Raw genomic sequence first — 15,264 nt, 5'->3', positions numbered from 1 at the left:
AAACTGAAATTCTTCTTGTCTTACTACATTTTATATATACTCAGTCCTATACGTTCATTGTAGCCACACTAACCTTGATATTCCTTAAATAAGTCAGGCATATTCTGATATTTGCTATTTCCTCTGCCTGGAATGTTCTTCCTTCAGGTATTAGCATAGTCAGCTCCATCATTTCATTCACATACTTGTCTGAGTGCCTTCTGATCAGTCTGTAGGTATTATCTCTGCCTTTATTTTCTGCTTATTTAGCACGCAGTTCTAATTTTCTAAAATTACATCATTTATCATGTATCTCCTCCTACCATAATAAAGGCTGGAACTTTGCTTTTTCCATTGTTCTGTGTGTATTTTCTGAATCACTGCCTAATCTAAGTATCCCAAAAGTCTTATTTTAAATATTTTGTGACTTATTCTTCATGGCCCTGAATTTTATAATTTCTATTTGAATGAAATCATTAGTAATATATGAGAACTGAAATTCTTGACCTGTTTTGGAAGCAAGTGATTATTTCCATAATAGAACTATACTTAAAAAGAGAAGTATAATTCTATTTTTTAAAAAATATTGTTAGTTATAGATGGACACAATACCTTTATTTATTCTTTCTCGTATGGTGCTGAGGATGGAACCCAGTGCCTTATCTGTGCTAAGCAAGCACTCTCCAACTGAACCACAACCCTAGCCCTGTAATTCTGTTTTAAATATAGTAAAGGTTCTTTTGCCTGGTAGACTTTTTTTTCTTAAAACTGTATTGTAAGTCTGAGAGGAAGAAGTTAATATTTGCCATTAATGTATACATATTTGCATGAAAGTATAAAATCAAGGAGAACACAAAAAAGGTGCTAAGTTAACCATTTGTACTTTGTAATTTCATGTCTGAAATTTGTGTGTTGATGTAAAAACAATTTCATTTCAAATGCTTCATAATCTAAAATGGCATGTCTTTCAGTTGTCTTTTTCTAGTTATTTGTAGATTTTCACATAGTTTGCATTATCATTAAAGATATTTTATATAATTTTAATTATTTTAGCATAAAACTTTATTCTTTAATCTTATTTTGAATAAAAGGTCATTTAAGGGAGTAGAAATATTTTTATCTGTTAGGTTAAACTTTTAAATGAATAGCATTTTTCAAAAAAATCAGACTGTTTTCATGTAGAATTTTAGGTTGTGGCATAGAAAGTAGTTACACTAGCATTTTAAAATGAGTGGCCTCATATCAATAGACATTTTTAATATACTGTATGCTATTCACAGCTTTTTTTTTTTTTTTATGGGCATAAACCAAAATACATTAAATTGCCATACCATCTAGTCTTTAAAGGTATATCTAGTGGTTAGCAGTCAGAGATACTGCTAAATATTTACCCCAAAATGTTAATAGTGCCAAGGTTGAAAAGTCTACTGTGGGATGATTTAGGCTGGTTTGTTGAGAGTCCCTTGGAGCAACTTTATCTAGTTTGATTCTTGATAAGTAGTATCTCAGTGGAAGGATACAACCAAGTCTTGTTGCTTTGGTTCTAAGAGAACTTTCTTAATATTTGGTATATATTAAGAGAATCCCCACATTTTGAGTCTGGTGTGCCTCATTCCAAATTCATGAACCCTCAGTCCAGAGATAATTTTGTTTTAAATTGTAGAACTGGGGCCAAGAGGTTTTTAATGGAAAGGGTCAGATAATTAATATTTTAGGCTTTGTGGGCCATACTGCCTCTGTCACAACTCTGTATCTGCTATTTTAGTGTGAGGGCAGCCGTAAGTAACATGTAAGGGAGTGAAACATGACTATTCAAATAAAGGCTTTATATATGGACCCTGAAATATGAATTTACTCTTCATGCGCCATGAAATTCTTTTTTCTAAAAATCTTTAAAATGTAAAAACTGTTTTTGAACTGTACAAAAACAATCTGCCACCTAGAATTTGCCACCCTTTGCTTTGGAGAATAGTATTTACCTTTTATTGGAGCTTAAGAGCTACACTGTCCAGAAACTAAAAAGCTGGTGAGGAGATCTAGCAGTTTAATAGCTTCTTAAACAGGTTTTCATCGGATCCTCTTTGTTGTAGCTCTATCACACCCACACTTACATAAATGTCCGGTGCTGTCATTTTCTGAGCTATTTGAGGATTCTGTGTAATAATTAAATAAATTCCTTCTTTGTTTTCCTGATGTCTGGCTCATGCCCAGCTCTCATGTCTTATATCCTTTACCATTTGTTCATTTGCTTTGCAACTTCCCAAATGGCTCTTTCTCATTTTCCTGCCTTTGATGGTTTATGACTTTAAGAAGAAATAAATTCCTCAACTCTAATTTTATTAGGATTTGAAGAAAGTGGAAATCGTATGTATAGTTCATCATCTTGATTGTGCTTTGTATATTTGTTTGTTCATTTATTTTGAGATGGGGTCTGGCTATGTTGTCCAGGTTCTTGAATTCGTGATCTTCACACCTTAGCCTCCCAAGTAATTGACGGTACATTATATAATAGTTGTAAAGCATGATTATATTTTGGTGAAAATAGTTTAAAGAGAAACATTGAAATAAAATTAAGCTATAGGTTCCATGTTGTTGATTTTTGTTTTTCTGGAAGATATTAGGAGGACTATGATTTCTCTTAACATTTCTAAAATTACTTGAAATTACAATACGTAATCAGGGGGAATATTCCAAAATTAAATAGATTTTTAGTTTTTCTTTTTCTCTTTTATTCTGGATACCTAAGCAGAGAGTGGTATGCTTATTGTATTTCATTGAATCTTTTAAAGTGATCACAATTTGTACTATAGATAATCTGCTTTTAGCTCTCTATATTTTTTTTCTATTACAGTTTGGACAAAGACTTTTTTGATAGTTGAATTACCTATATGAAAGACTGACTTGTCAAATTGGTGTATTTTTGTGATAGGTGTTTGATCAGTATGTAAAGACCAGGGCAGAGGAGGAACGCAGGGAAAAGAAAAACAAAATAATGCAAGCCAAGGAAGATTTCAAAAAAATGATGGAAGAAGCAAAGTTTAATCCAAGGTATGTGATTCGTTACTGTCAAATAACAAAAGATGTTTCTCCTAAAATCAGTTTAAAAATATATCTCATCTTTTGGATATTTGGACATGAAAAGCTGTGTTTGATTGGTTTCTGCCTTAGTCTTGTTCTGATCTTTTTTCTTAAAGTGTTTCCTTTAGTCAGGAATAGTGGCACTTGAGTGTAATCCTAGTGGCTCAGGAGGCTGAGGGAGGAGGATCACCAGTTCAACTTAGCGAGGCCCTGTCTCAAAAATAAAAAGGCTGGGATGTGGCTTAGTGGTTGAGTGCCCCTCAGTTCAATCCTGGGCACAAAAAGAAAGAACAAAAAGAAGTATACTTTAGAGAACCCTATAGATAATATAAGAAGGTTACCTTTGATTTAAATGTTTTCCTGTGAGAATAAATTGTTCTCCATTTCTCCAGGGACTGGAAAGTGATATAAAATCTGTTCTTATCTTCATAAAGTTTTTTTGCATAATAAATTGCAGAGGAGAAAAAATATTTTGATTCATGTGAAGTGGTAAAGGACTTTTCATTTCAAAGTTTTCTAGATTGTTTTGTCTAACATTTTTAATGTTAATGTGTATTGTATACATGAATGGGCTCAAGAAAATGAGACACTTTAAACTCATTTCTAGCATTATAGCAGTAACTGAAGCAATTGTTGAGTATTTTATGTGCTTAGGTACATTTAAAAGAATACATATATATGTATATATTCATGAGAACATATACATACACACACACACACACCCCCATTATCTTACTGAATCTTCACAACAGTCAGTGTTTAGATACTCATGATATATCTGTTTTACAGATAAGGTAAGAAAAGCAAATAGTGAAACTGGGATTTTAACTTTAGCCCAATATTGCACAGAATAGTACCAGTAGGAGAAATTATTCTTAATTTATGGTTTAGTTGGAATAATAATGATATTAGGTTGCTATGAACACCTCAGTACATGGAGAATTTTTTTTTTTTTTTCCTTTTCTTTTTGAGACAAGGCTTCATTATGTTGCCCAGGTTGGCCTTGAGCTCTGAATTCAAGAAATCCTCCTACCTCAGCCTTAAAAGTGTTGGGACTACTGGTGTGTGATACCACACCTAATTATGTATTTATTTTTGCAGTGCTGGGGATTAAACCCAGGACTTAACTCATGGTAGGCAAGTACCCTGCTAGCCTCATGGAAAGTTTCTAAAACCATAGGGTAGGCTCATGGAATCTTCAGTGTTAAATAAAAAGTTCATCTCATTTAAACAGTTATATCTTGTTAGTAGAGGTAGGAAGTGATGGTGTTGTAGATAGTGTATTTGGTATTATAGTTTTGTTTTTGAAATGTGAAAAGAAACCTATGGTATTAAAACAAATTTCAGAAAATAAAGCTAATAGAGTATTTGTGACCATGAAGAAGGTAATATTCTTCAGGAGGTTATAGAATTTCAGACTCTTCAAGTGGTCTTGAGTTTTTTCGTAGTTAGAAGGATTCATGAGTCACAGTTGACTGTGCTATAAAAGACATTTTTGGGGAGTTGAGGAAATTCAGATATGCATTTGATGTTGATTTATGACTGAGAATTATTAATTGTTGAGTTATTGTGGTTATGGCACATAACTACTTTTCTCTCAGGAGTTGCATGCTGAAATAGTTATAGATGAAGGTTTATGGATGTCTGTAACTTATTTACAGGTGATTCATTAAAACTCTTTATGGGTCTGGGAAGAATTGAAACTCCAAAGAGGTTTTCCTTTCACAGATCTAAATCTTACAATAATGTGATAGTCTACTGGTATTATTTCTGGGCAGATAGATTTGTTAAAGGTATCTCTACAATGCAGGTTATTTCAGAAAATAAACAATGTGCTCTATCCCTACTTTGGTACATTTAATTCTAATGTACGAATTAGGACCATTTTTAATCAGTAGAAGCAAACAAGGAAGAACTTAAAAAACCCTAGTAGAGCTAGTAAATATACAACACTGGGGTTTGTTCCAAAGGAAAAGAATGACTGATAATTACTTAACTGTTCCTATTTCTTCTGTGTCTCTTTTTCTTTAACTGGAAATTTCAGGCATACTGTGGTCAACTATACTTACATCCTCCCTGGACCCCTACCACCAACTCACCCACTTCCCCCCAAAGGATTTTGTTTTAAAATGTGTAGTGCTTTTCAGGGTTAAGAAACAAGTCATAAAAAAAAAAAAAAAAAAAAAAAAAAAAATTGCACACAAATCTAATGATAAAAGTTTATTTTAGTCAGTTATGCTAAAAGATGATGAATATTTTATAAATAATGTCTAAAATAATTCATTTCCCACTTCTACACTTTGGTTTTGCATTTTAAAAGAGATTTACTTAAGATACTAATATGTTATTTCAATTTTAAAATTAAATTAAAATAAGGTCTTTATCATAAAAACAGATGTGATGAACTTTATCATTCCTTTTCTGGGATAGAGATTTTTGTTTTACCTTAAAATTTTATTAGGGTTGCATATTTATTTTTCAAGTCAGGTTTACAGTATTCTGCTGTTCAGAATGTTGAATTAGTGAAACTTGACATTGTGACTAATTTGGTTTCATACAAAAGATAATTATAATATGACTTTGGCTACCAGAAGGATAAAAATAAGTTACCTATGAGTGCTACTTTTAATTTTTTAGTTGATGTTTTAACTTTGAAATTCTAAAGTTAACCAGCTAATTTTTTTCCTAATTAAAGTTGTAACATAAATTTGGTTTAATATAAGAATATATTTTGGCTTTGCATTGGAATAGTTTTTTAAGAGGAAAATAAGCTTTTATTTCCCCTTCTACAAGTGTGCTAAAAACATGGGTTTTCTTTTGTTTCTTTTTTTTAGAAATTCTTACTATTTTAAGTTGAAAACATCAAATATTAAAATATTTACCAAATATATATGAAAGTTCATAATGCCTAGTATTCATGGACATACTTTTTAAAAAATACCTAACATCATTAGACTTCATCTTATAATTTAAAATGTTTTGATATTATTAGGTTCCTTCAATCTTTTTTTTGGTCTCCTCTTTTGATTAGATGATTATTATTGATCTAAGTAAACCTCAAGTAAATTACTCTTTATTCTAATATATCTATTCTCCTATTAGACCTATCAGTTTCCTCACAGCTTAAGTTCTTTTGTATTTTTCATATCTCTGTTGAAACTTTCTCTTTGTTCATTTATTAAGACCATATTTTCGGGCTGGGAATATAGCACAGTGGGTAGAGTGCTTGCCTTGCAAGCATCAAGGCCCTGGGTTCAATCCCCAGCACTGAAAATAAAAAATAAAAAAATAAAGACCAGATCTTCAATGTTTGGAACCTATTTTTCTTAATTCTTGCAGTATGATTGTAATAGTTGCTTTAAATAGTCTGCTTAGAATAACATCTGGACATTTGATGTTTAGTTTTTATTGACGTAAAATTTTTTTCTATCACTTACATGTTTTTTTGTATGTATAATGATTTTTTAAAAATTATTGAATATTGGACATTGGGGATGATGTGTAGAGATTCCAGAATCTGTTTTCTTCAGCTGAAGAGTGGAAATTTTTGTTTCGATAGACATTTTAATTATCAGGAATCCCCTTAATTTTATGCTTGATTTTATAATTTGTTAGGGTAGACCTTAAAAGTATTTTTTTTTTTTTTCCTCAACCTCCCAGCTTCTCTCCATTATGGATATTTTGTGTACTTTGTTGTCTTGATACTATTTCTCCTCCACTGATGAATCGCCATTATCTCTTTTTTGCTTTTAACCCTGTGACACCATGGTGTATAGGAAATGGTTGTTTCCTACTCTTGGACAATTTGGCCTTATCTGCGGATTTGTCAGAAATCAACCCTAAGTGAGATTTTTTTTTGTGGGTTACCCTCTCTATAACTTTTCCTCCTCCTTTCCCCTCCTCCTCCATCCTCCCCAATCCACAACCCCTGTTGTACATGGGATTAAATTCAGGGATGCTATGTCATTGACCTAGAAATATCTCCAGCCCCTGCCCCCCTGCCCCTTTTACTTTGAGGTAGGGTCTTGTTAAGTTACTGACACTGGCCTTGAATTTGTGATCCTTGTCCTTTAGCCTCTGGAATCATTGGGGTGCGGTACCAGGGAACCCAAGGCTTTTAAGCACTGTGCCACATCTCCAGCCTTTGTTTGTAGACAGGGTCTCCCTGAATTGCTTAGAACCTCGCTTAGTTGCTGAGATTGGCCTGGAACTTGCGATCCTCTGTTCTCAGCCTCCTGAACTGCTGAGATTATAGGAATGCGCCACCATGCCCAGCTTCATTGGGATCTTTATAGTTTCTTCCCCTTCTATTTTAGTACCCAAACTCTAATCTTTTTTTCTTGTAACTTTGGGCCCACTGTGCTCCACTTGCATTCTGACTTTCTGCAAAGGTCAGTGGCAGTAGGACTTGTTTCATGAATTTCTCTCTCTTTTTTTTTTTTCCAGACATCTAAGCTTTTTTTTGCCGGCTCTTGTTGAATTCTAGAAATCAGTTGCCTCATATACTATGTCTAATTTTATAGTTTTTTTTAAAGAAAGAGAGCTAATCCATTAAGAGTTATTTCATATGACTAGAAGCAGGTTTCATCTTAAGGGTAGAAGTAAATGAACTCCTAAGTCTGTTGAAGCACAGATATTCTTTAATCTTTGATCTCCTGCCTCTTTTTTGTTTTTTTAATGTGTGTATGCATATTTTTCTGATACCATGCTGATGGCATACTAGTCAATAACCACATTTTTCATTCTTTATCCCTTCTTACTCTTTTTTTTTGTGACTCATTGTTCACTGTTTAGGCAGATTTTGGAATTTAGTGTGTCTGGCATATGTTCTTACTGGGAAAATGGTATCTTTTACTATACTTCTCTACCAGCAGAAATAGCTCAACCAAAGTTAGCACACTTACCATTTTGTTACAGAGTTACTTTTAGTGAATTTGCAGCCAAACATGCTAAAGATTCAAGATTCAAAGCAATTGAAAAGATGAAAGATCGAGAGGCATTGTTTAATGAATTTGTGGCAGCTGCAAGGAAGAAAGAGAAAGAGGATTCGAAGACCAGAGGTGAGAAGGTAAGATGGTTTTAGTTCCAGTGTGTGATTGATGAGAATGTGAATGGGAAAGAACTAATCTGATGCTGTTTATTAACCTCATTCATGGGCATAAGTATTGGACCTATGTTTGCTTTTTGCTGTTTTAAGTTACCCTTTAAAGTTGTTATATGTGTGTGTTCTATCAGTTTACCTCCATGATGCTTATTTTAGTAGCTTCACTAAAACTATATAGGATTACTTTAAGTTTTATTAACACTAAAATGCCTAGTAAGTGCAGAATTGGCTTTTAGGACTGCCTGCTAAGTGTCTGCTAAGATTTCAAAACTCTTTATAGGTCATAACATTTGAATTTCAAAGAACTATCTTTTTTTTTTTAACCCTCTAAAAAATAGCATTTTTGTGACTTTCTTTCAATACACATCTTACATATAAATTATTGCTTATCAGAATTAAAGGTCAGTTATAAAAGATTAATGAATTCCAAATGTCATTTGATAGCAATGTCAGGAATGGAGAGGAGCTTACCACTGAGGAGGCAAATTGGTAGGGAGATGGCAGCAGTGGTGTGTGAACCATCAAAACATGCAGCCATTCTCCTTAGTGTCCCGGTGTGCTTTTATGAATGGGAGAAAATAACCTCTGGAGCTTAATCATTCTTGACATTTAAAATCACCTCTTATTCTGGAAAGTTAAAACATTACAGATTCTATTAAGAAATGTAAATGAATAGTTTGTTACTTTTGACTTCTAGAATAACCTGTTTGATTAAAGAAAATCAAGTAATTAAATGTTTAATAATGTATGATTGTTTTTATACAAGTTGAATGTGTTTCTTTGTATTTTTAACTTAATTTTCTTTTTCCGTCTACTTTTTTTGTAACTGTTTTATGTATTCTATTTTATAATGAGTGGGTAGACTTTACAGTTTTGTGCTGTGTAGCCTGTCAGTTCAGTCTGACAGTTGTCAATCTCTGAATGCAAAATATTATGGAATTCCCTAGTGAGGATAGAATTGGTATTTCTATGTGATGATTTTAGCCTTTCTCAGTTCCAGTAGTTTACTTTTTTTTAGTCTTTTTCCTTACAAAATGGTGAGCATTTTGTCTAGAATGTGTTAATTTAAAAAATGAAATTAAATAGATATGACATATAAATAAATCAAACATTTATTTTCTTTTGATTGGAAAATTGTAATTCTTTATAGGTTTGGCTTATATCATTACTAAATAAAAAGTAATAATAAGTCAGGAAATTGCTAAAGGAAAGCTTTCTGAGCCAGTTTAACAAATGCATAATCAATTTTAACCAGTCCATCAAAGGAGAAATCTTTAAGGGTTTAAGTATAGTAGATTTTATATTCACATTCTGAGATTATTTGTTAGATGAAATTTTATCACTTTTATTTCATGACTTCCATTGTATTATTTATATTCTTATGAAATATGTTGTCTGTAAAGGTTTAAAATTAACTGACTTACATGAAATCTGTTGTTTTTCCCCTTAAGTAGCTTTTCATTTTATAAAAATGCCTTTAAAAGTTACTTTTTTAAATATATTTTACTTAGCTTATATTTATTTTGTTGGCTAAAACAGCTACCCTCAGACTTCTGTTTATTTTGAAGTTTATTTACTTATTTCTTATAACCAAGTTTTGTAAAGTTCAAGTACTTTTTAGAATATCACATTTGAAGTTGCATGTAATGGAATCGATCTTTTGGCATTTTTCTCTTTTCCCTTTTTAAAATTTTCTGTTAAACAAGCTAAATAATTTAGTAATAGGGAAGAAAACAGGGAGAAAATCTAGATCTTGACTTGAATTAATGGTAAATGACAATTTTTTAACATTGACGAAGCTAGAAATAATTTCCTCACAGAGAGCAGCCTTAGAAAGCCACTTAGAGCCTGTTATGGTAATCTCTCCCAATGAAAGAAAGTTCAAATTTAATTTTATTTATAGTGTGTATATACATCAAAATGTTAAAACCATATGAGAAACCCTTACTTTATAGGGTTATCTAATATTTGATGACTTTTAAGTTAATAAGAATTTCTGTGGTTTAAAGAAAAATTCCTATTTGTTACAGATTGTATGTTTTAACATAGGTGTTGTGAATTTTGCATTTAGTTTACCAAACATATTTAGGAATTTGTTTTCATCATGTTAAAAGCAGACAAGATGAATAGAAATTATATCACTACTGTTAAGTAGTGATAGTAGTGATTTAATCACAGTATCAAGTGCTTTCTTTTATGACACTTTATTTTTGTATATTCTGAAAGTACATTTAAAAAATGTCCTTTTCCACAGAGAATATGAGAAACACTGTGATAGAACCCAAATGAATATTTTCTTAACTGTGTTGAAGTATTGGGTTTATGAGCACTACTCATTAAACAGTTAAGAGCCAACTTCAACATTGGAGAGATCCACAAGTGATTAGTTCTTGTCTTCTAAAAATATTTCTGATATAGAAAATCTGTTTCTTATAACTTTACAAATGTTTTCCAGAAAGGATATTAACCTCCTCTAATAAAAAGAAATGAGGTTTTAAGGGGAATTGGTAGGTAGGAATAGGCAGAAGGAATGATTCATTCACTTTTGTGCATACATCTTAAATTCTGATTGCATCCCTGATTTCTTAATTCCCTTAAGACGGGAAGACAATTTTCAGTCCCTATGGTGGAAGGGTCTTGATGTGGTCAGAAACCCTTATTGAAATGATTTTGGCTACACTGGGAACATTTCTGTGGTAGGAATACAAATTCAGATGAGATGGAATTTTAAAAAACATTTAGGTCCTCAAAAGACTGTAAAAATGTTTTTTACCTTTCTTCCCTATTTAAAAAAAAAAAAAAAATATATATATATATATATACACACATATATAGAATTTTGGAATAGGGTCTTAAGAATTAATATTATTTAATAACTTTGGCACTTAGTATTTTAAGTATGGTATTTGAAAGTAGTTCTTTTAGTAATGATTAATTATGATCAATGTATTTCTTATATGTTAAGGTACAAACATTGCTCTTTTTAAACCAGAATACAAATTTTTATCCTACTTTGATTTTAGACATTTAACCGTATAAGTTTGTAATGACTTACTATTTGTGCTCAAAGATTTCTAACTTCTCCTATTTTAATAAGTGAAAATTTTATTCATCAATTTTTAAGATTTAATTCTTGCCAACTCGAAGTTATTTTACTATCAATTCATAAGCCTGAGTCTTACCTGAAAATGAAAGCAACTCAATGCAAATTGACACCCTCCATGAAAACATGGGCAGTTCTGAGGTCAAAAGTTAAACAAACCAAAAAAGTTTTATTTCTATGTTGTTTTTCTTTGTATAATATAACTTATTTTGAATTAGACATATTTTAAATGTGAGCCTGTGTGCTTAATTGATTTTTATACTTTTAATAAAGAAGCAATTTTGTTACTCTTTTTAAGATTTATTCTACTCTAAGTGCATTTTAAAAGTTATTCTCATTTAAGGTAAGTAAATGGTTTTTTTCTACTTGTAAATATTTAGCTATGATAATTTTATCATGATATATCATTCTCCCCCATCCCACTACCTGTTTTAAAATATAGATTAAATCAGATTTCTTTGAATTATTATCAAATCATCACTTGGACAGTCAGTCTCGATGGAGCAAAGTAAAAGACAAAGTAGAAAGTGATCCACGTTACAAAGCAGTGGATAGTTCATCAATGAGAGAAGACCTTTTCAAACAGTACATTGAAAAAATAGCCAAGGTAACCATTATGTTTACTTGTGTGTGTTTTTTTTTTAATTGTATTTGTTCTTTTTAGTTATACATGACAGCAGAATGTCATTTTGTTTACTTGTATTATCACTGAATAATAAAATTCTTAACTGTTTAAGGGTGTGTGTTTTTGTGGGAGGGTTGGAAATGTTGGTATTTTTAACAAATCTGGTTGATAGGGGGATGAGGTACAGTGTTTATAGATATATTTTGGTAAAAACTACATTCAAAATTTTTTATTTGGCAAGCTAATTATTCTGTGAAAGCATATTTTGATGGAGTTGGTAAGAAAAATATACAATTTTACTTTTACAGAATTTAGACTCTGAAAAAGAGAAGGAGCTTGAAAGGCAAGCTCGCATTGAGGCAAGCCTTCGGGAAAGGGAAAGGGAGGTTCAAAAAGCTCGTTCAGAACAAACAAAAGAAATAGATCGAGAGCGAGAGCAACACAAACGAGAAGAAGCCATCCAGAATTTCAAGGCTCTTCTGTCTGACATGGTATTTGTTAAGCTTTTGTTGTCCCCCTCTAAAGTATGAATGTTAGAAATCCATTATATTACCTTATTGTGAACATTTAATGTTCTTTGACTACAAGGGATAATTTGTTGTTTATAAAGCTTTTAAAAATTGAATACTTGGTATTAGCCCTGTAGAATAGGAAAACTGTAGTTACTTAACAAACTTAGAAATTAGGTGTTTTGCATGTATGAAAATTCATAATCGTTTGATCTCAGAATTCTGTTTTTTAATTCTTCTTGATGAAAACCATCTTAATTACACACTTACCTGTCATAGTATTAAAGTGTACAGAACATAATTGGACTTTTTTCTTGATGATTTAGGGTCATCATTGTGATGATCAATTATTATACATATAGATGATATGAGATGTAGGACTGGAGGTGTACTGACTCCAGGAGATACCCTGAAACTTTCTTGAAATCTTCTGCCTTACCTCTCAGGGTTGTTGAGGTATGTAGGGTTTTTTGTCCCTACACTGATGCCCCCAGACTGCTATGTTATACTAGTTGGTTATATTTTTGCCCTCTCTTTGTCACCTGTTTCATATACTTCTTTTCTCTCTTTAAATGGGACTTTTCTTATTATTCCTGTTGCTTCTTCTAACTTTTCTTTTTTCTGTTTCTGGACAATTCCAGTAGTTTTGAAATTTCTCTCCTCTCCTTTAACATTCCCCCAAGTTGATCTGCTTTATTTCTATCCTAGACATTTTTGTGCATGGAACACTTGCCTAGCATGCACAAGGCCCTGAGTTCATTCCAGAACACCACACACACACACACACACACACACACACACACACACATTTGTTATTCTCCTGATGACTTGTAAGAGGTGAAGGTTCTCTCTACTCAGAGTAGGTCAAATGCAACTCCTTAGCATAACATAAAACGCAGTTCATTCCATGATTTCCCCACACTTTATTATCTTTGCTTTCCTCACTTGCTCCCTGAGTTCCAGCCTTCTAAACTGTCCTCTAATGATCCATACCATCCTACCATTGCTTTATGGCAGTCTTTTCACTGGGAATGCTTTGAAACTGTTCCTTCTGCAGTGACACACTTTCTCATTTTTCAAGAGTGCATGCAAATCTCTTCTGTGCAGCTACTTCCTGTCCACGTAGTTAGATTTGATCTTGTTCCTTTTATCATTCTTGTGATTAGCATATACTTTTCAGCACTTATTACATGTAATTGTTTGCTCCATTTGTCCTTTAAAAAAAGAGTGTACTCTTTGAAGAAGGTGATAACATCTTATTTTGCAGTCCCAGTGCTACATACAGTATTTATCTGGCACATATTTAGATTTTTTATAAACATTGGCTGAATAAGCATTTCTAAATTTTTCTTAACCTATCTTTTCAGTCTCCCATATTGGCAGCAATGTGACTTAATACTACCACCATCAGTGGTATTGGCAAGCCAGCCAGACCTGTTATATCCTCTGTTTCTTTTGTCTTTTAAAAAAAATATATATTATTTTCATTTGACAGATCATATCAGGTATACTATAATCTTATTGTATTTATACTATGTGGAATAGTTAAATCAAGCTAAATAACAACTATCACTTTGCATAATCATTTCTTAAGATGAGACATTTTAAATTTATTCTTAGTTCTATTTTCAATATGTAGTACAATATTATTAAGTCATCCTGCTGTGCAGATTTCAAAACTCATTCTTGCACTCTCTAAATTTTGTATCCTTTGCCCACTAAGTCCCCATCATCTTTTCCATTCCCTGCTACTCCATTCTATTGTCTCCTTTTGTGAGTTCAACTTCTTTAGCTTCCACATATAAGTGAGACCGTGAGGTTTTTGTCTTTCTGTGCCTGGCTTATTTCCCTTAAAAATGTTCTCTAAATTTATAAATGACAGGATTTCATTCCTTTTAAAGGCTGAATAGTATTCTATTATGTGTTTTATATATTTGCATATATCTATTACATTTATTTACATAGATGTTATATTTTTTTATTCATTCATTGATGGACACTTAGTTATAATGCTGCAGTGAATATTTGGGAATGCATTTCTCCCTTCAATCTATTGATTGACTTCATGCTGATTTTAATTACTTTGTATGTGTAAACTAAGAAGGGGATTGATGGATCATAAAGTAATTTTGGTTTTAGTTATCTGAGGAACTGCCTATGCTAATTTATGTTGCCATCAACAGTGTATGAAAGTTCCCATTCTCACTAAAAGACTTCTTTGAATATCTTGTTTTTTTTTTCCTTTTCTTTTTTTTTGGGGGGGTACTGGGGATCGAACCCAGGGCCTTGTGCTTACAAAGCAAGCACTCTACCAACTGAGCTATCTCTCCAGCCCCTGAACATCTTTTTGATAAAAGTCATACTTAAGCCTGTGTGATGGTAAACATTTCTAATCTTAGCTCTGGAGGCTGAGGCAGGAGGATAATAAGTTCAAGGCCAGCCTAAGCAACTAATTGAGGACTTAAGCAGCTTAGTGAGATCCTGTCTTTAAAAAAAAAAAAAAAGGACTGGGGATGTGGCTAGGTGGTAAAGCTCCTCTGGGTTCAAGCCCCAGTGGGCATGCGCACGTGCACATACACACACAAAGTCATACTTGGTTATGAGGTAATATCTCACTGTGGTTTCAGTTTTCATTTCTGCAATGATTAGTGAGCTGAGTATTTTTTCATGTACCTATTGGCCATTTGTTTGTCTTCTTTTGAGAAATGTGTATTCAAGTCCTTTCGCCCATTTTTTAATCTGGTTCATTTGTTTTCTTCCCGTTGAGTTGCTTGAATTCCTTAATATTTTGGATATTTATTCAATTATGGTTTGCATTATTTTCTCCCATATTGTACATGTTTCTTCATTTGTTGTTTCCTTTGCT

General features: G+C 32.3%; 1 protein-coding gene across 6 annotated transcripts in view; it reads left to right on the top strand.

Annotated features, from left to right (window-relative positions):
* The window catches only part of TCERG1 (transcription elongation regulator 1), a 61,855-nt gene that overhangs the window by 40,091 nt on the left and 6,500 nt on the right, over positions 1–15,264 (top strand). For all 6 annotated transcript variants that reach the window (XR_013764718.1, XM_079145355.1, XM_079145354.1 and 3 more), the window contains 4 exons: positions 2,909–3,027; positions 7,975–8,125; positions 11,707–11,871; positions 12,198–12,380. Coding sequence is in view for 5 of the 6 variants with exons in the window: in XM_079145355.1 (XP_079001481.1) it covers positions 2,909–3,027; positions 7,975–8,125; positions 11,707–11,871; positions 12,198–12,380 (618 nt within the window). In the remaining variant the exon portion in view is untranslated. The remainder of the gene's footprint in view (positions 1–2,908; positions 3,028–7,974; positions 8,126–11,706; positions 11,872–12,197; positions 12,381–15,264) is intronic.

Source organism: Sciurus vulgaris, assembly GCF_902686455.1.
Source record: "Sciurus vulgaris genome assembly, chromosome: 6".
NCBI classification, from domain to species: Eukaryota; Metazoa; Chordata; class Mammalia; order Rodentia; family Sciuridae; genus Sciurus; species Sciurus vulgaris.
This window is presented reverse-complemented; position numbering and strand designations above follow the sequence as displayed.